The sequence below is a fragment of the Salmo salar genome, chromosome ssa12 (genome assembly GCF_905237065.1).
Source record: "Salmo salar chromosome ssa12, Ssal_v3.1, whole genome shotgun sequence".
NCBI lineage: Eukaryota > Metazoa > Chordata > Actinopteri > Salmoniformes > Salmonidae > Salmo > Salmo salar.
In genome coordinates, this window is record NC_059453.1 from 68725814 (window position 1) to 68749700 (window position 23887).

Genomic DNA, 23887 nt, shown 5'->3' on the forward strand with positions numbered 1-23887 from the left:
CAAAATACAGGTGTTTCAGCCAAGCTCAGTGCTTTCTGTGGTCATGGAGCAGCCAGCGGAAAATGCAGAGCGTAGGGGTTGGTAATGTTCTCTAGTTGCGCCGTGAATGGCTCAGTGTTCTGTCACTCATGGGGACAATACGTCACCACAAATTCTACAGGGAGAGCTAGAAAATTCAAGCGCCTTGGGTGATACCATGAATTTACATTAGAAGTCCCCATCCAAGAGGGCTCAAGGTCATTGCCACAGATAAAATGACGTCAAATCACGTTATATCTACCATAGCTTTGATTGGACTGATCATGTCAACGTCATACTTTCAAAATCTCAGCTAGCAAGATGGACAAGCAGTCATCATCATGCATCAATTCGACAATCTACTGGCAAATCCTTTTCATCCTTGTCACATGAAGAGAAATTATATATAAAATGTATCATTGCTCATCGGCCATTGGACATAAACATTAAATAATAGATTGTAAATTGCAAATTCAACAATGAGTGGTTTGGAAGGAATCAGTGACTAACTGCAAGCTGGTCATCCAACTCGGAATTCCAAGTCAGGATGTCAGGCCTCTTTCTAGAGCTCCGATCTGAAGATCACTAACATCATGATTCAACCTTGTTTTCTTCGGAGTTCACAGTTGTTTGATGACAAAATTTGCCCACAAGAAGGACCGCCGTGCCACCTTCCTGTTCAAGTGTGCAGAGCACAACAAGGTGAGTCCAAAAATGTATTGTATGCTGCTGCATAAATGATGTAATATGCCAGGGAGATATGTATACTGTAGCTAAGAAAGTAATACTAAGTGTATGTTGTGTAGTAAGATGTTAGTAGCCCATGTGCCTTAACCTAATAATTTGGTCCCTTTTCCCCTCATAACTTAGGCTACTGTTCTGTTCTGACTTGGTGGTGCACATGTAGCCTGTTTTTAGAGAAATGTAATCATTGAATATTGCCCGTTTATTTATCCCACGGATCTGACTTGGTGTACAGGGAGAATACTGTAAGAACTGCCCATGTTCTGAATTATGTCAGTGTACATTTCAAAAGTGCTGAACAAATAGTTATATTGACTACATCCATCTTAGCTCGCTCATTAATGTCTTAATCGAAATTACGGATTGCCTTTTATCTGCTCGTCGTTCCCTTATGCCATAGTTTGTGCATATCAACTGTCAGTAGAAATCACTTTTGTTTAAGCAAGTCTGCCATATCAGCTATGTTTTTTAAAAAGGCAGTAATTGAATGAACTGTTTCGCTGCAAGTCAAGGCTCAGCTGATAGCCAGGTGTAGCAGTGGTAAGGATTCACTCCATGGTGCTGAAAAGAAAGCTCTGCTGTTGGGACAGCTTTATGTAGGCCCTAACGGTTTGTGGGCACCGTTTATCACCGTTATAGTGCAATTAATTAATGTATTGTTTAGTGTTGTGCAGTGGCTTTGCTGGCATGCATCCCCAAAAAATGATGTGTTTGCCCCACCAAGATGTACATGCTAAAATCGCCACGCGCTGTATGTACTCACTTATAAAATATTTATGAAGGGAAATACATTTCAGTGATTTTCTTTGTAAGAAAAATGGCTGTTAGGCCTACAATTAAAAGGTGTAAAAAGTGTGTCAGCGTGCGATGTGGGTTATCGGCATGGCACCGCGTCCGACCCTCTGTATTCCACAATTCATGTATGAATGACAACCAGTAGGCTACGGTGAAAGCAGAAATTCATATTTCAAGTGTGACCCACATAATGACGAAGGATGGAAGTGGTTGGGCTTATTTGAACATACATTTTTAGAGTGCGGTACTACCAGTGCCTGTTTTACTGCGAAAACACACTGCTAAACCAGCGAGAAGAGAGGAAGGAGGGAGTGTCTATTTCTCGGGTGGCTTATTGCACTGAAGCTTCTCCATCTCTCTCCATCTCTCAGCTTTCCCAGCAAAGACGCCGACTGAGAGAATATCTGGGAGAAATCGGACAGCGTGAGGATAGGAAAGTAAGTGAGAAGGATTATTTTAAATATTGTCGCTTAATGTGACCGACCTGTCATTACAAGCCCCGTGTCCGCTTTGTGTTCAACTTTTCTGGGGCCAGTGTGTGTGTGTGTGTGTGTGTGTGCAACCTGGACTCAGGTGTAGACTTAACATAGTAAACGTGAATCCGGAACACTCCAATTAGTATGATATGTTATGTTTGGTATGGTTTGTATTAATTTGTGGATGTCCATCATCCATTTCGTATGATATGTTACGAATTCCAATGTGTTGTGGCTAACGTTAGGTAGGTGGCTACGTGGCTAACACTAACGTTAGCTAACCTTAGCTAGGCTAGGAGTTAGGGGTTAAGGTTGGGGTTAAGGTTAGGGTTAAGGTTAGGAGAGCTAACATGCTAAGTAGTTGCAAAGTTTGGGTTGCTAGATGTTGGCGTTATATGCCCGCCCGGTAAGTAGTTGCCCGTGATGAGATTCGGACACGCAACCTTTGGGTTGCTAGACGTTATACGCCCGCCCATCATCCATCCATCCCTACCAACCTACCTACTTTATCTTTTGCCATAATTAACCTTCTGTCTTATGTACCCATACCAAAATTAACCTTCTGTCATATGTACCCATACCAAAATTAACCTTCTGTCTTATGTACCCATAGCAAAATTAACCTTCTGTCTTATGTACCCATACCAAAATTAACCTTCTGTCTTATGTACCCATACCAAAATTAACCTTCTGTCTTATGTACCCATACCATAATTAACCTTCTGTCTTATGTACCCATACCATAATTAACCTTCTGTCTTATGTACCCATACCAAAATTAACCTTCTGTCTTATGTACCCATACCATAATTAACCTTCTGTCTTATGTACCCATACCAAAATTAACCTTCTGTCTTATGTACCCATACCAAAATTAACCTTCTGTCTTATGTACCCATACCATAATTAACCTTCTGTCTTATGTACCCATACCATAATTAACCTTCTGTCTTATGTACCCATACCATAATTAACCTTCTGTCTTATGTACCCATACCAAAATTAACCTTCTGTCTTATGTACCCATACCAAAATTAACCTTCTGTCTTATGTACCCATACCACAATTAACCTTCTGTCTTATGTACCCATACCATAATTAACCTTCTGTCTTATGTACCCATACCAAAATTAACCTTCTGTCTTATGTACCCATACCATAATTAACCTTCTGTCTTATGTACTCATACCATAATTAACCTTCTGCCTTATGTACCCATACCATAATTAACCTTCTGTCTTATGTACCCATACCATAATTAACCTTCTGTCTTATGTACCCATACCATAATTAACCTTCTGTCTTATGTACCCATACCATAATTAACCTTCTGTCTTATGTACCCATACCATAATTAACCTTCTGTCTTATGTACCCATACCAAAATTAACCTTCTGTCTTATGTACCCATACCAAAATTAACCTTCTGTCTTATGTACCCATACCATAATTAACCTTCTGTCTTATGTACCCATACCAAAAGTAACATATTCTCATTTGAATTTCCTGGATTTCCATGTACTATGTTACAGCTAGTTTATGTGACCATGCTAGTGAGTGCACCTCAATAAATCACAGATAAGTGTGCGATACATACAGTAGCATATAAACCTATTATTAATTGTGCTACACCTATTATCTCTTTTCCAGTTCTAACTTGTTATTTTTACAAGTGGTAAGATGGTGATGATGATTGTGATGATTGTGGTAGTAGTGATGAGGTTGGTGTTGTTGTTGGTCATGACTGTACTCTTGGTAGTGATAAGGAGAATGATGCTGAAAAGGAGAATTAATAATGACTCATGCCATTTTCAGTCTGAAAGGTCATTTGTATGCTGACTGGCTGGCTGTGTAACCCCCAACCCAAACACACGCTATACAGCTAGTAGCAAGGCTGGGAGATCTGGGACACTCACTGAGCTGAATACAGACTGAAATCCTCTCCTCTCCTTACTTCTTCTCTCCATCCTCCACTCCTCTTAGCATCTATTAATTACCTACAGTCATGAATGCCCTATAAATCAATGGACCTGTGCATTGTGCATGGAGATACTTGTGGTTCATGCTAAATAAATACATACAATTTCGAGGCCATTGTAAAGCTGCTCTAGGTAACTCTCCTTATTGCTTGCACAAACAGAAGACTGAGGCCCACGACCACTCTGCCAAAGTTAACAACTCTGGAGTTTGGCCTGTCAGTCTGCTTCCTCTCACTGCTGGGAGCCTTGGCAGTCCCCTTCCCCCTCACCCCTCTCTCTTTTTGTCTCCATCTCGCTGGCCCAGTCAGCACAGCAGAGAGTGACCCAAGAGAGTCACGTTCTGCTGACAGAGGAGAAATAGTTAGACTCTGGTCCTGTAGGCTTTCTTTCTTTCCCCTTATTCCCCTCTCATTCTGTCTCTCTCTCACACACACACACACACACACACACACACACACACACACACACACACACACACACACACACACACACACACACATACACACAGTAGTAGTAATTAGGTATAAAATCCTATAGGGGGTACTGTGTCCCTGGCTCCCCTCTGTAATAGAACTACCATCAATACTTGTTCTTCCATCCCTTTATTGCTCTCTCAGTCATCTCACTCATTATCTACCTTAGCAATACTCCCTCTTTTATCCCACTCCTACTCAATACTCCCCTCATCTCTCTTTCCTTCTTTCCCACTCTCTTTACTCTCACTCTTTGCCCTCTCTCTTTCAGCGCTCATGCCTTTTCCAGGCTGCCACATTGGCATTTCTAATGGTTCTCCCACCCAGCAGCCAGTGTTCTGACTGCGTGTCTGTGTGTGTGTCCAAGTGTGTATGTGTGTGTTTGCAGAAGTAATGTACAGTGCAGTAAGCCTGCAGTGTTTTTTTATTTTTATTTTGTATTATTTTCACCTTTATTTAACCAGGTAGGCCAGTTGAAAACAAGTTCTCATTTACAACTGCAATCTGGCCAAGATAAAGCAAAGCAGTGTGACACAAACAACAACACAGAGTTACACATTAACAAACGTACAGTCAATAACACAAAATAAAATAAAAATAGAAAGATCTATGTACAGTGTGTGCAAATGTAGAAGAGTTGGGAGGTAGGCAATAAATAGGCCATAGAGGCGAAAATAATTACAATTTAGCATTAATACTGGAGTGATATATGTGCAGATGATGATGTGCAAGTAGAGATACTGGGGTGCAAAAGAGCAAGAGGGTAATAATAATATGGGGATGAGGTAGTTGGGTGTGCTATTTACAGATTGGCTGTGTACAGGTACAGGGATCGGTAAACTGCTCTGACTGCTGATGCATAAGTTAGAGAGGGAGATATAAGACTCCAGCTTCAGAGATTTTTGCAATTCGTTCCAGTCATTGGTAGCAGAGAACTGGAAGGAAAGGAGGCCAAAGGAAGTGTTGGCTTTGGGGATGACCAGTGCAATATACCTGCTGGAGCGCGTGCTACGGGTGGGTGTTGCTATGGTGACCAGTGAGCTGAGATAAGGTGGGGCTTTACCTAGCAAAGACTTGTAGATGACCTGGAGCCAGTGGGTTTGGCGACAGATATGTAGTGAGGGCCAGCCAACGGGAGCATAGAGGTCGCAGTGGTGGGTAGAATATGGGGCTTTGGTGATAAAACGGATGGCACTGTGATAGACTACATCCAGTTTGCTGAGTAGAGTGTTGGGGGCTATTTTGTAAATGACATCACCGAAGTCAAGGATTGGTAGGATGGTCAGTTTTACGAGGGTATGTTTGGCAGCATGAGTGAAGGATGCTTTGTTGCGAAATAGGAAGCCGATTCTAGATTTAATTTTGGATTGGAGATGCTTAATGTGAGTCTAGAAGGAGAGTTTACAGTCTAACCAGACACCTAGGTATTTGTAGTTGTCCACATATTCTAGGTCAGAACCGTCCAGAGCAGTGATGCTAGTTGGGCGGGAGGGTGCGGGCAGCAATCGGTTGAAGAGCATGCACTTAGTTTTACTAGCATTTAAAAGCAGTATGTCTGATTGAGTATACAGTCCATTGGTCTGAATAACAGAATGCCTGCAGCATATGCTGTGATTAGTTTATTTCATATTTAACCTTCATTTAAGCAGGGAGTCATGCTGACACCACAGTCTCTTTCACAGATGAGCCCTGCATGAACACATCAATGAACAATCATTACACTATACATACTGCATTTATATACACATCAATTACACAAGGACATTTTATGCGCATAAAAACTAAAAGACGATTTACCTAACTCGTGGTGATTGAAGGGATCTCCAGGGTTAGCCATCCCTGAGTCCGGGTCTGGTAACTTATACGTCATGATGAATACATCATATTGATCTAGACAGTAGCAGCTCCAGTGTCTTCCATTCTTTGCCTTGATGCCTACATATATAAAGACTATTCCTGTTTGGCCAACGTAAAATATGGGCAACAGGTAGCCTAGCAGTTAAGAGCATTGGATCAGTAACTGAAGGTCGCTGGTTCAAGTCCCTGAGCTGACTATGTGAACATTATTTTGATGTGCCCTTGATCAAGGCACATAACCCTAATTGCTCCAGTGACCCCACTCTCTGAGGGTGGCTCTGGGGGTATATGATATGCAAAAATAATATACAATTCACATGCTTATAATACACACTTGTATATGTGTGAAATAGGACAAATGTACCTATCTTATAATTAAAAAGGAATATTAGCTTATTGTTGGGATGGGTGTCGGGCCTTATATTCATTTACAGGGACATGTTCTAGTCTAGAGACATATTCTAGTCTAGAGACATGTTCTAGTCTAGAGACATGTTCTAGTCTAGAGACATGTTCTAGTCTAGAGACATGTTCTAGTCTACAGTGGTCTGTTATTTGGCAGATAGGGTGTCATTCTGCCTCAGCTTTTGATATTCTCAGCTCTCATTGTGACATCATCACCTCTTGGTCATTCCGCCTTGCATCCGCTTGTGCTGCCTGTATGCATGCTGCTGGGTTGCTATGGAAACGATTGGTCTGCTTTTACAGCAGCTGTTTACCGAAAAGCATGCGAGCGAGAGAGCACATTTACTCACACACAGACAGCACACAAAGACACACACACATACACAAACACACGTGCGATGCCAGGAGGGCGAGACAGACAGAGCGAGATAAGATACATTGTAAAAACAAATATCCTGTTATGTTTACTGGCAGCCAGTTACCTGTAACTAACTGTAAGAAAAAGGTATATTAAGTTACCATACATTTTTTACAGTAACTTACAGTTAACTGGCTGCCAGTAAGTTACTGTATAAACAGCAGAGAGAGCGAGAGAGAGAGAGACAGAGATAGAGAGAGCTGACTTGGCCTCCTCTCATCGTTGCCATTGTGTATTGACCCAAGGCTCATCAGGTCAAACCCCCTGGGTGAGAGAGAGAAAATGAGCTGTTAGATATAATTAGTCATGTGGATAATCACTTAGTGGCCTGGCCTCAGCCAATAGCCTTACATCAGCTGGTCCAACCTTGGTCCTTTAATCTAGCACCCCTAACACGCCTGATTCTACTAATCAACTGCAGGGCCTTGATTAGCTGAATTGCTGTGTGTTAGTGATGGGCTGTAACAAAAGCCTGCACACCCTGTAGGTGTCCAGGAACAGGGTTGGGGACCACTGCCCTTCACTGGGTACAGTAGCTCCAAGAGATGCATTTGTCATTGTTATTGATTTACTGTTTGTGTGTCAGTTGCTGATAGAAATGGGAAGATGTAAGTCAGTGGCTGTCAAAGTAAGTCAGTGTGTTTCTGTGTGTGAACATACATACTGTACAACAACAAGTATTGAAAGAAAGGTATTGCTTCAAGCTAACAGTGGAGACATTTAAACCAAACGTCCAGGTTGTTGTTCTTGTCGTCATCGTTTTCATTGAAAACACATGTTCTATTATCAGAAAGCAGGAGAGCATTGCGGATACTAATGAATGCAGGCAGAACCGAGTGAGAGGGAAGAGACAAACACTGAAATTCCTTGATACAACTTTTGTAGTGATGAAACATGAGGATGAGATTTTCTAATTCCTATATTTGGCCCTGTCGAGAGAATGTTCTAAGCAGTAATGGTAGCCTGCAGGGTGGTGTGACGCTGTGATAGACTACCTTCTTGCACTTTACTGTGCTGTAATTCTGTAAACAAAGAATAATAGCGTAAGCAGTATACTGCTGTATAGCACGTCCCCAGGCTGGTAAAACACTAGTGTAGAACTGCAGTCAGGAGTAGTGTATTAAAAGGTACTACATGAACAGTTCTACGGTAGGTTTGTTTATATCTGGATCTCGTCTCTGTCTGGGACTGGGTCTCATGGGGCCAGCACCGTTAATGTACTGTGTTGGAAGTCAGTGAATTATCCACCTTAGTGTGGACAGCCTTGTATGAGTGGAATTAAGCCGTGTTGGACTGGGTTTGTACTGCATTGAATTGGATTTGATGACAACGTTAGAGCAGCAGTTTTATGGTCCTAGCATTGAGTGGCTCTCCTGGGTGTCCGTTTATTTAAACCCAGCATGAACACTGTTGTTGGAACTGCTGTACCTGCTGTAAGCACTGCTGTACGAGGGGCCAATTTGTGGATATAAAGGGAACGAGCCGAGGGAGACTAACTCATTAAAAGTTTGGAAAGAGATGCATGCTGATTGTGAACGACTTATGTGGGTGCTGGTGGAACTTCTGTTGATCTCAAAATGTTCAAGCAGTTAATTAAAGAAAGATGTGGTGAAGCAAAATCGGTTACAGATTGCAATTAATATGCTCTGCAAGGCACAACAGGAGAAAGCAATCCTGCCTCGCTAACAAGACTCTGCCTGCCTGGGTCAGAGTGGAGAAAAACACCACAGCTTTTATTTGCTGTTATGCTTTTCTTTAATCCATTATTAAAACCAAACCAAACAATATACTGACTGGGTGGAACTCTGTACCCTCACAACAAAACATGTCACTGTTTCTATGGTAACCCGTCCCTGTACTCAAATGTTCCAAAGAGAATAAGAAAATATTCTAAAGAAGTGTCTCTCTCTTCATTCTCTCTCTTCCTTTTATTTGTCTGTTTGCGATTGGAAGAAAGGTATGACAGCCTGACAAGACAGTGAGAGAGAGAGATAGAGAGAGGGCGTGAGCAGACAAAGACAGAAGGAGGGATGAGGGAGAGACAGAGAGACAAAGAATCTGTCTACTGCATATACACACTTTGACAGTAGTGGGAACTCTTTAGGGAATATAGTGCATTGTGGTCAAACAATGAAAATGGATGGAGAGACGAACTAAACTTCCGTTGTTGAATGTGCCAAACCCACACAAATTCCCTTGCAGAATTTTTTTTATTTGTACTGAAGTAAGCCAATTATGTTTGAGTGACCAATTATGTTTGAGTGAACATCCAATCTATTCAAAATTAAATAGCTGTGGCAGTGGCAATTTTAGCATGGAAATGTTGGTGGGTCCAAAAAAATAACAAGTGGGATGCATGCCAACAAAGCCACAACACAACACTAAACAATACATGAATTGCACTATAACGGTGATAAACGGTGCCCACAAACTGTTAGGGCCTACATAAAGCTGTCCCAACAGCAGCCTTGTCTGGCAGCGAAACGGTTCATTCAGCCTCATTTACTTCCTTTTAAAAAAACATAGCTGATATGGCTGACTTGCTTAAACAAATGTGGTTTAATGACAACTGAGATGTACAAACTATGGCATAAAGACACGACAAGCGGATAATAGGAAATCCGTAATTTCGATTAAGACATTAATGAGCGAGCTAGGACGGACGTAGTCAATATAACTATTTGTTTAGCACTTTTGAAATGTACAGCAACAGAATTCAGAACATGGGCCGTTCTTACAGTGTTCTCCCTGTACACCAAGTCAGAACCGTAGGATAAATAAAGGGGGCATATAAGCAGACATTGAAAGCTCTTACAATATTCAATGATTACATTTCTCTAAAACAGGTTATAGGCTACATGTGCACCACCAAGTTAGAACAGCAGGCGAAATTAAGAGGTGAAAATAGACCAAATTATTAGGGTGAGGCACATGTGCTACTAACATCTTACTACACAACATACACTTAGTATTACATTCTTAGCTACAGTATACATATCTCCCTGGCATATTACATAATTTATGCAGCAGCATTCAATACATTTTTGGACTCACCTTGTTGTGCTGTGCTCACTTGAACAGGAAGGTGGCGCAGTGGTCCTTTGTGGGAAAATGTTGTCATTAGAGTCTGGCATTCTTTGGATTTATGGTGCTTTCAAAACACCTGGGAACTCTGAAAAAAACAATGCGAATCATGATGACGTCATTGATCTTCAGGTCGTAGCTCTAGAAAGAGGCCGGATTTACAATTCCAAGTTGGATGACCATTCAAAACGTATTTTCCCAGTCGGTGATTGTTTATTCCCGACTTCCCAGTTGTCTTGAACTCACTGAAGTCAAGTTTTTGCAGTTCCGAGTTAACAGTTGTTTTGAGCGCGGCACAAATCATGCTTCATTGACTGCATGGCCAATGTTGAATGTTTATCATTTTAAACTGGGAAAAGATCCCCTTAATCCCAGATTTGGGACCACACAGCCACTCCACTGAATAGCAGGCTAGTGATTGCTTTGCAATGCTTGCAGTTAGCCACTGTCACTGATTCCTTCCAAACCACTCATTGTTGAATTTGCGATTTCCAACTTGTGTAATGTTTATGTCCAATGGCCGATGAGCACCGATACGTTTTATCTATAATTTCTCTTCATTATTTCTCGTCATATGATAAGGATTAGAAAGGATTTGCCAGTAGATTGTCGACTTGATTCATGATGATGACTGCTAAGATTTTGAAAGTATGATGTTGACATGATCAGTCCAATCAAAGCTACTGTACATATAACATGATTTGGCATCATTTTATCTGTTGCCAATGACCTTGAGCCTTCTTGGATGGGCACTTCTAATGTAACTCTATGGCAGCACCCAAGGGGCTAGAATTTTATATCTCTACCCTTAGAGTTGGAGGTGACATAGTGTCCCCATGAGTGACAGAACACTGAGCCAATCACGGCGCAACGCTCCGTATTTTCTGCTGGCTTGCTCCACCACCACAGAAAGCACAGAGCTAGTCTGAAACACCTGCATTTTTGAGCTGCCTTACACAAGAAAACAACAAAGAGACCATGTTTGTATGCAGCTTTATTAACTCAATGATATTTATATTTTTTGACATTGTTTGCAAACTGATATGTGACTCATATTAATGCCAAAATAACATGCAAAACAGGCAAGCCAAAAAACAAGTGAATGACGGGTCGCCACTGGCTGTAGGTTGCTTTGATTAGAAGCATCTGCTCAATGACCATATTATGACTCAGTGGGAAATTAGATGAGGACTCTTTATGTCCTTCCTGTTCCATACTAACCATCCTTCTCTCTCATTTCCTGCAGGACCCAGTCTGAGCCGGTAGTCAACTCCAGTGGAAGAGCCTCTGCCTGGGCTTTGCGGACCTTGCTTTACCCCCTATCTTTCCACCTGGGTCACTGGATCTCCTGACAACACCACTTTCTTAGCTCTTCCCTAAGACACGGCTCTATACCCCGGGGTGCTAACCCTGTCCATCGCCCTCTGGTTCCCTGGACCCACTTCACCCTCACCTCTCCCCCAGCAACCCTTCCCTGGGCTGGGATAGAGATGTCTGTGCCCTCGGCCCATGAGTTTCACTGGCAGAGCCTGGCACGGCTGCCCAGCGGGCGTGTCTACCACTCCCTGGCGGAGGTGGGGGGGCAGATGTACATGCTGGGGGGCTGTGATGCTGCAGGGAGGCCCTCCCCAGCCCTAGAACTCTACTCTCCAGAGGTAGGTTGGCGCACACACACACACACACACACACACACACACACACACACACACACACACACACACACACACACACACACACACACACACACACACACAGGATTAAACAAAGAACACACACAGTTCAAACATAACAGGACTAAACACTTTATTGATTGTTGTTATCAGGGGGACCGGTGGCTAAGCCTTCCCCCCATGCCCACCCCTCGGGCGGGTACAGCCGTGGCGGTGCTGGGCAAGCAGATCCTGGTGGTGGGCGGTGTAGGGGATGACCAGCGCCCTCTGAAGGTGGTAGAGGTGTACAACACAGAGGAGGGGAGGTGGAGGAAGAGGAGCGCCCTCAGAGAAGCACTGATGGGGGTGGCCATCATTGTGAAAGGTGTGTAGGGTGGGGGTTACTCACTGTTCATAGTTAGTTGCACATTCTATACATGACCAGAAACATGTTTTTGGCTCAGTTTTTACCTCCTCCCCTCCCTCCTCTCTCTCTACCCCCCTCTCTCTGTCTTTGTCTCTCTCTCACCTCTCTGTAGATGGACGTGCGTTGGCTGTAGGGGGTATGGGTGCAGACCTGCTCCCCCGTAGTATACTGCAGCAGTATGACATGAGGAAGGACGTGTGGGCACTACTGCCCCCTATGCCCACACCGCGGTATGACGCTACCGCACACCTGCTGGGCAACAAGATCTACGTGGCAGGTAAGGAAAGGGTATGTGTGTGTGTGCATGTTTGCAAGTTTGCATGTGTAATGGGAAGGAGGAAAGGGGGTACCTACTCAATTGCACAACTGAATGCATTCAACTGAAATGTGTCTTCTGCATTTAACCCAACCCCTCTGAATCAGAGAGATGCAGGGGGCTGCCTTTATTGACATCCACATCATCAGCGCCCGCAGAGTACACTAAGTGTGTGTGTTCTCTCTAGGTGGGCGTCAGTGTAAACGCACGTTGAAGGTCTTCGAGGTATACGACTCAGAGACACGTTCCTGGACTACACTACCCAACATGCCGTGCAAACGTTCGTACGGGGGCATGTTCTGGGACAGTTCGGGGAGGCTGTGTCTGCTGGGGGGGCTGAGGAAGGGAGGAGGCCACCAGAGCTCCAAATTCACCAAGAACGTCAACATCTTTGATACTAACCAGGGTATAAACCACCAAGAACACACACACACAAACACACATGTAAGTGCACTGATTTCCTTCTCCAGGAAGACAATAAAGTCCTATTCTACTACTATTCTACTCTATTCTATTGTAAAAGCCACACTGCAAATCTGAGAGAGTGTTAGGAGAAAGACATCACTCTGTCAGGGCTTTCAGAAGGATCGGACCGATACGCAGCGTGATCGTAGTTCCATATCATTCATTCAATCGTGAAACTAATACAATATACAATAAACTTTAAATCTCAAAACAAGAAAGCTGTGACGCAGAGCAGGCATACACTACTCACAAAATTAATCACCCACAAAAACCAAGTGGGACAAACATCAACTTAAATATGGCCTCCAATTAGAGACAACGACAACCGGCTGCCTCTAATTGGAGGTCATGCCAAACAAAACCAACCTAGACATACAAAACTAGAAACTAAACATAGAAATACAAAAACGGACAAACACCCCCTGTCACGCCCTGACCTACTCTACCATAGAAAATAACAACTTGCTATGGTCAGGACGTGACATGTAGAATTTAGAACACACATACAAAGACAAAAACATACACAAACAGAATTGTGTGTGTGTGTGTGTGTGTGTGTGTGTGTGTGTGTGTGTGTGTGTGTGTGTGTGTATTATCATACTGATAGTGTCTCCTATTAATTTTAAAGGTGCCTGTCAGACAGTCATCCTATTGAATTTCTTCCCAAAGAAAACGCATTCTCTAAATGTAAAAAGCTTGTCCCTGCTGGCTGCACACACACATCTCATATTCCTGGAAAAAATGACTTATTTTTCACCTCACAGAAAGAAATCTCTGAATAACAAAATATCAAATTGAGAAGAGACCAGGAAGAAAAAATCGAGATCCATACCCAGTTAAAAAAAATCGATAAGTCATTTCAGACAGTAGGGTATTTTGTCACGCATTTGTATTTTTGTATTTTTCCCAAACAAAGCCAAATGAAAGGAGCAGTAGGAGTCTGAATACTAATCTAACACCTCAGTGAGAATGTCGGTGTGGCCGTCTGCCTGTCTGTCTGTGTTTTACTCCAGATATATTATACATTAATTTACTCTACCCTCCTCAGACACACACACACACACACACACACACACACACACACACACACACACACACACACACACACACACACACACACACACACACACACACACACACACACACACACACACACACACACATACACACACACACAGTAAACAATAAGACCCATTCACACCCCCTCCCAATCTAATCTAAGTGGAGATGAGATGGGAGACGAGCTATAGCTAGGAGGGAGGTGTTTAAATTACAGGATTCAGAAACAGATTGCTTTATTATCTTTCTTTCCCCACAGAGTCTACAACTGACACACAGGGATTCTGGGATATTATACCCGGTATCGCAATCATTGCTATACTTATCCATTCTTTAATGTCTTTAGAGGATGTTGACTGAAAACCAGTGTGCAAAATAGCAAAAAGAATCTGCATCCCCTGGGGTGCCCAGGTCTAAGTTTGGGAAACGCTGTACTATGGGGAAATATAATTACGCACCAAGCTGACCCCAAAGGATACTAAATTAAACGGCACATGGCAGAACTGAACTGACCCCGCCAGATGCATCAGTCTGGGTGTTGAGCACATGGCGCGCTGCCTAGTGACTTTCCCCTGTCCCAGCCGTAAGAACAGCTATACTGGCAGAAGTGACATCCAAGAGATAAAATCTCACAAAAGATATCCATAATCCAGTGGGAGAGACGCTGTTTAGAGAGCGCCCTGCCGCAAGATGGATTAGCAGAACAGACAAAACGTTGATCACATAACCGGATATCCTGGGTCCGTTCAATGTACGTGCGTAAAGCTCTCACCGAACACAGGGCATGTAACCTCTGTTGCTCTTCAGACCCCTACACTTTTTCCACATTTTGTTACGTTACAGCCTTATTTTAAATTTGATTAATTCTATTTTTTCCCTCATCAATCTACACACAATACCGAGACGACGTACACCTTTCAGGAACCGCACCACCAGGGGGTGAGCCCCCGGTGAGGTTCCATCAATTCCCACATGACACGCCGATACAGCAGACATGTACACTTTTAAAGTGGAGAATGCTTGTAAAGCCCCTATAAGAACATAAGTATGCCCCTCACAGAGCAGTGTAAAGTCCTTTATCTTGGCACCAGAGCTCAAACGCTTGTCACTTATACGCATACAGCCCTCTCGTGGAGGGCGCCCTTGCAGACTGAATGGTAGCAATAACATTCAGAGGTAAACCTCTAGCCATCAGATTGGTCCTCTTAGGGGCCAGGCCCATAGGAACCAAATCTGTAGCCTCTCTTGACAAACCTGCCCTACCTGGGACAACAGGTCCCTGTGCAACAGGAGTTTCCACGGGTTCCCACCTAAAAGGCGAATGATCTCCGTGAACCAAGGCTGCCTAGGCCAATGGAGAGCCACAAGAAGCAATGGTACGCCCTCCCGGCGCACCCACTCAGGAAACAAATAAAGGAGGGTCTGAGGCCACTGATGTGCCAGAGTGTCCGTTCCCAACGGGGCACTCGTGCCCTCATCAAGAAAAACAGACAACACTACGGGTTTTCTTTCATTATGTAAAGATCTACGTCGGTCCTGACAAAAATATTCCATACCTGGGAGAGTCTCCACTACTGAGAGAGAGGGTCCCACCTGGATAAAAGATCTGCACCCGAGTTGAGGACACCGTATGTTGAGGACACCGTATGTTGAGGACACCGTATGTTTGCACTGCTCCGCAGCAACAGAGAGCGAACCAAGGTTAGGAGTCTCTCTCCATCTGTTGATGCACGCCACCACTGACATATTATTGGTTCTCACCAGCCCAACAAAAACGGGGAAGTGCCTGAGCGCCAGATACTCCGGATAATTGACATGCGGTGAACTCCGCACCAGTGACCATACCCCCTTGATCGAGTTGTCTTCGTACATCGCACCCCACCCTGACAGGGACACCCGAAGCGACCGGCTTAGGCTGTGAGATGCGGCCAGGTGCACTCAGCACTGGAAGGGCCTTATCAACAAAAGCCTCATGGGAACAACTTCCATCACAGAAGCCACCATCCCCAGCAGGTGTAGGCACTGGTGAAAACGCCCTGTGACCCAGACAAAATTTGGCTAAGCAGAGCCAGAACCCGGACACCGTCCGTGAGTCTAGCTCGAGACCCAGAAACAGATTGCGCTGAGTCAGACAGCTCTTTTTCTAGTTCCTTATGAAGCCTAGAGACTGAATATGGGACAGTAGCTCCCACCAGTCAATCGCTGTAATAGCCGGCGGCTCGTGAACATTCTGTTTGTAGATTCTGGAGATGATTGTTGAGGGCACATTCTCTAGAATGACACACAAAGTCCCCTTTTCGTAACCAGGAGTACCGGCTGTACCAGCAGTCCCAGATCTTCGACACAGGAACCACTCAGATTGCCTGCTTCTGGAGATGGAGGACATTTCCTCCCTCAAAACAGGCACTGAGGCCTCGGGAACAGTCAACATGATGACACTGCAGAAGTGTGGGAGACGCACAACCAATTGTAGCCTGTACCCTGACATCACTGTTCACATGATCCAGGGCGACACTGCGCATGCCAGCCATTGGTTGAAGCAGACAGTGAGAATCCTGTGAAGTGCCATCTGAAGTGGCTGGGAGAGATTGGTTCTTCTTCCATTCGCACCACTCTTGACGACCGTGTGTCTGAACTTGGAATAGGAAGACTTTTCATCTAACTCACATACAGGAGGAAACACTTTTAACAATGGTGAACACTCTGGAACTCTGTTGAAAAAACGGTGTTTGTGCCAAGGTTTGCCTACCGATCGGCCCACTCTGGGTCCGGTGACCAGTGACATACCCTCATTGGTTTAGGCGGTAAGATGCGTTCCGGTAACCGGCTGGCACCCAGCGCTGGACCGCATGCATTAAAAATAGACCCAGAAAAAAAAACATTATCATGGAGTGAACTCCGCACCAGTGACCATACCCCCCTGATCGAGTTGTCTTCGTACATCGCACCCCACCCTGACAGGGACACCCGAAGCGACCGGCTTAGGCTGTGAGATGCGGCCAGGTGAGTGGATAGCACTCAGCACTGGAAGGGCCTTATCAACAAAAGCTACTGGCGACAAAGCTCCTTGTAACCTAGCTGGGAATGGGACAGACAACTCTGAAACAGTGACCCTTTCTATTTTAACAGACAGCTCATTTGGGGGCTCATATGAACCCCAGAGACTGTGTGTGGGATAATAGTACAGTCGTGTCCAACCCTCCTCGTTCCCGCGGCACCGCTACCAACAACTAAACACCTACAGAGCCCATAACCTGTATCACTAGACACCTCATAGGGACTAGTGAGCAACAGACAGGAATCAGCAATGAATCACAGTAATGAGCCACCTATGGGGGAGGGGCGCCCCCTTGTGGACAGTGTCCCATCTTGTCACTCACCCTGGGGAGATTGATATTCCCCTTGAACCCTGTGAATACTGTGGAAGGCGGGGTAACAAAGGGGGCAGCATTAAACATGGATAAGCTTCCAACATACATTGTGCTTCCGTGAGACTGTATAGCCTGCATAAAGCCTGGCCTCTTTACAGGCACAGGGGGCTTTGGCAACGGCTGACGTAGTACCCCATTTGCCCAACGTGGGGGCACTGTTGTCACAGTAATGTTTTTGTGGAGGGGCACACTGGTCACTCAAACCCATGCCAAGGCCTCTCGCTCTGGGGGTTACCCCAGCCAAGTGCTCGGGAGGCTGCTTTTTCATCTGAGATGTACACAAACCCCGTTTCCTTCTCCCCCTCCAACTCAAGGAACTTTGTGTTTCCATAACGCAGAGGGAAAGCTAGTGAGTTTCACTCCTGGAAGTTAAGAATGCTAGCCAAAGTTAGCCAGGAGGCTTTTTAGCATAAGATAGGCTAGCTAACCTTTTTGACCGCAGCACGGCCCGTTTAGAATAACCAAGCGACTTAACACAACGTATACTAAACAAGAGAGCTACCCCAGCAACTCCATCACGAGGAGGCAGGAAGAGCTGGTAATAGCTAGCTTGCCTATGCAGTACTCGTTTATCTAGCCAGGTCTCGAAAGTCCACGTAGCACCAGATCTGGCCGCCCTCTCTCTTCGAGTAGCCTCCCGTAACCGATGACAGAGCACACAGGAGATGGGTTGGGCTCAGGCAGCCACCGCATACCCCATTCCAATGCAGACAAGACATTTGCTCCGTCCAGCCAATCCATCTCCTGCTTTCTGCACCTTGGTCCCAGCCAAGGTACCGGCATCCAGGAAAGGAAAGTTGCCATCTGTAATTCCAAGCTTCCTCAAGGGAGTTTGTACGCAGTACGTGGCAATGTGCCCACAGACTGGTTCGAGCGAGGGGCCACCTGAGCGTGCTACAAGCCGAGACAAACTACACATAGATTGTTTGTTTGTATCTTTCAGAGAAATGCTATAACCGCATGACTGGGGACTTGAATTAATGAATCCGAGCCTCATGATTATCACCTGTGAAAGGCGGGCCTTCCAGCGAGGTGCAGATTTCATTGGTCTTGTCAGGCGTGATTGTAGATCCTTCAACCGAAGTCGCAAGAGTGCGACTCCCCATAGAATGTTGTACCCAAAGTTGACTGACTGAAAAGGAACCCCTGACTACAAAAGACTCTCTACAGAACTGTAAAAAACACATCACACCCATACACACTCCCATATGGCCCAGCACATACAGTACCAGTCAAATGTTTGGACACACCTGCTCATTCCAGGGTTTTTCTTTATTTTTACTATTTTCTACATTGTAGAATAATACTTAAGACATCAAAACTATGAAATAACATATGGAATCATGTAGTAACAAAAAAAGTGTTAAACAATTCAAAATATATTTTAAATTTGAGATTCTTCAAAATAGCCACACTTTGCCTTGATGACAGCTTTGCACACTCTTGGCATTCTCTCAACCAGCTTCACCTGGAATGCTTTTCCCACATATGCTGAGCACTTGTTGGCTGATTTTCCTTCACTCTGCGGTCCAACTCATCGCAAACATTTCAATTGGGTTGAGGTCAGGTGATTGTGGAGGTCAGGTCATCTGATGCAGCACTCCATCACCCTCCTTCTTGATCAAATAGCCCTTACACAGCCTGGAGGTGTGTTGGGTCATTGTCCTGTTGAAAAACAAATGATAGTCCCACTAAGGGCATACCAGATGGGATGGTATATCGCTCCAGAATGCTGTGGTAGCCATGCTGGTTAAGTGTGCCTTGAATTCTAAATAAATAACAGACATTGTAACCAGCAAAGCACCTCCACACCATCACACCTCCTCCTTCATGCTTCACGGTGGAAACCACACATGCAGAGATCATCCGTTCACCTACTCTGCATCTCACAAAGACACGGCGGTTGGAACCAAAAATCTCAAATTTGGACTCATCAGACCAAAGGACAGATTTCCATTGGTCTAATGTCCATTGCTTGTGTTTCTTGGCCCAAGCAAGTGTCTTCTTCTTATTGGTGTCCTTTAGTAGTGGTTTCTTGCAGCAATTTGACCATGAAGGCCTAATTCACGCCGTCTCCTCTGAACAGTTGATGTTGAGATGTGTCTGTTACTTGAACTCTGTGAAGCATTTATTTGGGCTGCAATCTGAAATGCAGTTAACTCTAATGAACGTATCCTCTGCAGCAGAGGTAACTCTGGGTCTTCCTTTCCTGTGGCGGTCCTCATGAGCCAGTTTCATCATAGCGCTTGATGGTTTTTGCGACTGCACTTGAAGAAACTTTAAAAGTTCTTGGCATTTTCCAGATTGACTGACCTTCATGTCTTAGCTCAGTTGGTAGAGCATGGTGTTTGCAACGCCAGGGTTGTGGGTTCGATTCCCACGGGGGGCCAAGTACAAAAAGAAGAAAAAAAAAAGGTATGAAATGAAAATGAAATGTATGCATTCACTACTGTAAGTCGCTCTGGATAAGAGCGTCTGCTAAATGACAAAAAAAAAATGTAAAAAATGTTAAAGTAATGATGGACTGTCATTTCTCTTTGCTTATTTGAGCTGTTCTTTCCATAATATGGACTTGGTCTTTTACCAAATAGGGCTATCTTCTGTATACCATCCCTACCTTGTCACAACACAACTGATTGGCTCAAACGCATTAAGAAGGGAAGAAATTCCACTATTTTACTTTTAACAAGAAACACCTGTTATTGAAATGCATTCTAGGTGACTACCTCATGAGGCTGGTTGAGAGAATGAGTGTGCAAAGTTGTCATCAAGGCAAAGACTGGCGACCTTGAAGAATCTTGTTTAACACTTTTTTGGTTACTACAGGATTCCATATGTGTTATTTCATAGTTTTGATGTCTTCACTATTATTCTACAATGTAGAAGATAGTAAAAATAAAGAAAACCCTTGAATAAGTAGGTGTGTCCAAACGTTTGACTGGTACTGTACATTAACTACACCACTTACTATAATATCTCCAGTCCCTGCTAGTTTAGCTATCTGCAGTAGAGCAACTAAACTCTGATCTGTCTTCCTGCTAGTTTAGCTATCTGTAGTAGAGCAACTAAACTCTCTCATCTGTCTTCCTGTTAGTGTGTTAGTGTGTTCCCCTCACTCTGAATCTGAAGGGAACTTACTTACTGCTGAATATGATATGTTTTAAAAAAGTTATTTTGAGGAAGCCCCTGAGAGTGCCAGCCAGCCACCACTTCAACAACAAAGGCCTTGGCAGAGGAGTGTGCCCGTCGCCAGCTGTGCTCTGCCTTATTCCCTTTCAAGTTCAAGTCTGGGCTGGCATCAAAACACTTTATTAACACAGTGCTTTTATCTGCTGGTTCAGTTTCTCTCTCTTGCAGTCTCTCAATCTCTCTCTGTCTCTGTCTCTCTCTGTGGAGCTGTGGAGCTGATTGTGATGCCAGAAATACTTAACTTCCTACAGACAGATGAGGCACAACATAAAAGCTTAAAAAGAGTACTTGAAAAACTTACTGTGTATTCTCCCTAATTGCAGTTTCTCTGAAATAGTTTCACTGTCTTTAGCCGCACAAGTGTTTGCCTAAGTAGAAGTGTAAATAATATGCAATTTTACTCCAAAGGTCATCTCCTGCCAGATTGCAGGAGGGAAATATCTTGTTTTTCTCCTTTGAAGCAATTAAAATGTTCCGACTGGGTGGTTTCATAGGGAAATTGTCTCTATCTTCTTATTTCCAATATCTTGGGCCCTGACCTGATAGTTTGGTGTGTGTGTGCGTGCATTGGGCCCAGGTATGAGTGCGAGGACATTTGTATTCATGGTGCGCACAGTATTACTGAGTTGTGATGCCACCAGTATTCAAGAACACCAAATTGTAGCTTGCAGAATTGGCAGAACATGGAAAAATGTTTTATGCAGTGGTCAAAGTAGATTTTACAACACTTCAATGCCTCCACTAAAAAGTGGTTGACACTTGCACACAAAAATGTTAACATCATCGTCTCCTGTCCCCCCAGGGTCATGGCTGAAGTCAGAGGACACGGTGGCCATGAAGACTAAGAGGGCTGACTTCGCCTCAGCTTTCCTCAGGGGCAGGATGGTTGTAGCAGGAGGACTTGGTGAGGGAGGGAGTGTGAATGTGTGTGTATATGTGTGTGTATATGTGCCTGTATATGTGTGTTTTTGTTGACACCTAGTTGGTCTTGACAACGTGTGATGGCCGGGTGTGATCCCCAGGTCACCAACCCTCAGTTCTCGACACGGTGGAAGCCTTCCACCCTCAGAAGAGGAAGTGGGAGAGATTGGTTCCTATGGCAATGCCACGATGCTCCGCCTCCTCCATCGTCATCAGGGACCGCCTGCTGGTGGTTGGAGGAGTTAACCAGGTGCTGGAATACTGCTCTGCATGTTGTCACACACGTTAACTAACTCACTTTTGTACATCGCGATGGTCTGTACAATTGACCTTATTTTAGCGCCCAAAAAATGTAATACTTCCAGATCAACTGTAATATCAATACCATTGTAATGCACAATTTCTCCCCTTTCCAACAAAATCAATGACGAGACCTTCATGATGCCCATCTCTGCATGATTCCATATGGCAATGAGCTCCGTCGTTTTTTTAAAAAAATGGCGGGTGGGGAAGTGAAACCTCTTGCATGATAGTGAAAAGGACAGAAAGGACACAAACCTATTTGAAGGTTTGTGTCGAATTTGAATCTGGTTTTTAGGGCGCTAAAGTTATCTTCAGAAGTAAACAGCGTCTTTTGAGAGTTATGATGGCTTGCAAGTGATGAAGCAAAAAATGACTAGATATCCCCCCTTACCGTGTCCCTTTCTTGTTTTTAATCTGCGAGAGAAGCGCTACACCTGGTGGAGAGAGAATGTAAGACACAGAATGAGTTGCATTGTGCTGTGCATTACGTCATGACACGTCACAATTTAACATACAGCGTCAGAGAGGTCAATTTTTTCAGCTTTCCTCCGCAAATTTGTACGGAATGGGGTTAGTCACCGTTACACACACTTGTTTTTTTTACTATCTGTCTCTGTCTGTCTATAAGGTCCCTAGTTCAGCCCATGAGATCCTGTACGTGAAAGAGGAGGAGTGTCTGTAGGCTCAAGGACATGCCCCGTACATGATGATTGACAGCAGGATGACAGCAAGAAGATTCCTGGAACATTCTATTCAAGATCAGTGGCTCCAGTGCTTTCAGAACGGCTGCTGGTCTTGGACAAGTGCAATATTTTCCAAAGATCTACAGCAGAATAGTAAGGAAGGGGAAGTCATGCCACAAACTCAGAACATTGCTCTCTGCTGGGTTGTCTATACACACTCAAACAAACACAGATTAGATCCCACACACAGAATTGATCCCAATAATAACCATGCTGACTCACAACATCTAAATATACTCTACACAGACGAGGAGCTGGCTTTCTCTGTAAATAAGTTATATATACGAGTTTTAGTAATGAGAAGATTCCTCTGCACTGTGTGTGTGATATCTCTTTAGGGCAAGGCTCTCCAACCCTGTTCCTGGAGAGCTACCATCCTGTAGGTTCACTCTAACCCTGTTCCTGGAGAGCTACCATCCTGTAGGTTCACTCCAACCCTGTTCCTGGAGAGCTACCGTCCTGTAGGTTCACTCCAACCCTCTTCCTGGAGAGCTACCGTCCTGTAGGTTCATTCCAACCCTGTTCCTGGAGAGCTACCGTCCTGTAGGTTCACTCCAACCCTGTTCCTGGAGAGCTACCGTCCTGTAGGTTCACTCCAACCCTGTTCCTGGAGAGCTACCGTCCTGTAGGTTCATTCCAACCCTGTTCCTGGAGAGCTACCGTCCTGTAGGTTCACTCCAACCCTGTTCCTGGAGAGCTACCGTCCTGTAGGTTCACTCCAACCCTGTTCCTGGAGAGCTACCGTCCTGTAGGTTCACTCCAACCCTGTTCCTGGAGAGCTACCGTCCTGTAGGTTCACTCCAACCCTGTTCCTGGAAAGCTACCGTCCTGTAGGTTCACTCCAACCCTGTTCCTGGAGAGCTACCGTCCTGTAGGTTCACTCCAACCCTGTTCCTGGAGAGCTACCGTCCTGTAGGTTCACTCCAACCCTGTTCCTGGAGAGCTACACTCCTGTAGGTTCACTCCAACCCTAATCTAGCGCACCTGATTCTAATAATAAGCTGAATCAGGTAAGTTAGAACTGGGGTTGGAGTGAAAAACTACAGGAGGGTAGCTCTCCAGGAACAGGGTTGGAGAACCCTGCTTTAGAATTATCTTAGAAAGCTTAGAAATGTCTTCAATGTTTTTTAACTTT

General features: G+C 44.4%; 1 protein-coding gene across 1 annotated transcript; it reads left to right on the forward strand.

The window, feature by feature from the left end:
* Positions 1-1654: 1654 nt before the first annotated feature.
* On the forward strand, positions 1655-23206 carry klhdc8a (kelch domain containing 8A). The gene is made up of 8 exons (XM_014132938.2): positions 1655-1994; positions 11496-11904; positions 12073-12283; positions 12438-12602; positions 12829-13047; positions 21588-21689; positions 21808-21956; positions 22638-23206. The coding sequence occupies exons 2-8, from the start codon at positions 11740-11742 to the stop codon at positions 22689-22691; spliced, it is 1065 nt and encodes a 354-aa protein (XP_013988413.1). The 5' UTR covers positions 1655-1994; positions 11496-11739; the 3' UTR covers positions 22692-23206.
* The last annotated feature ends 681 nt before the right edge of the window (positions 23207-23887 follow it).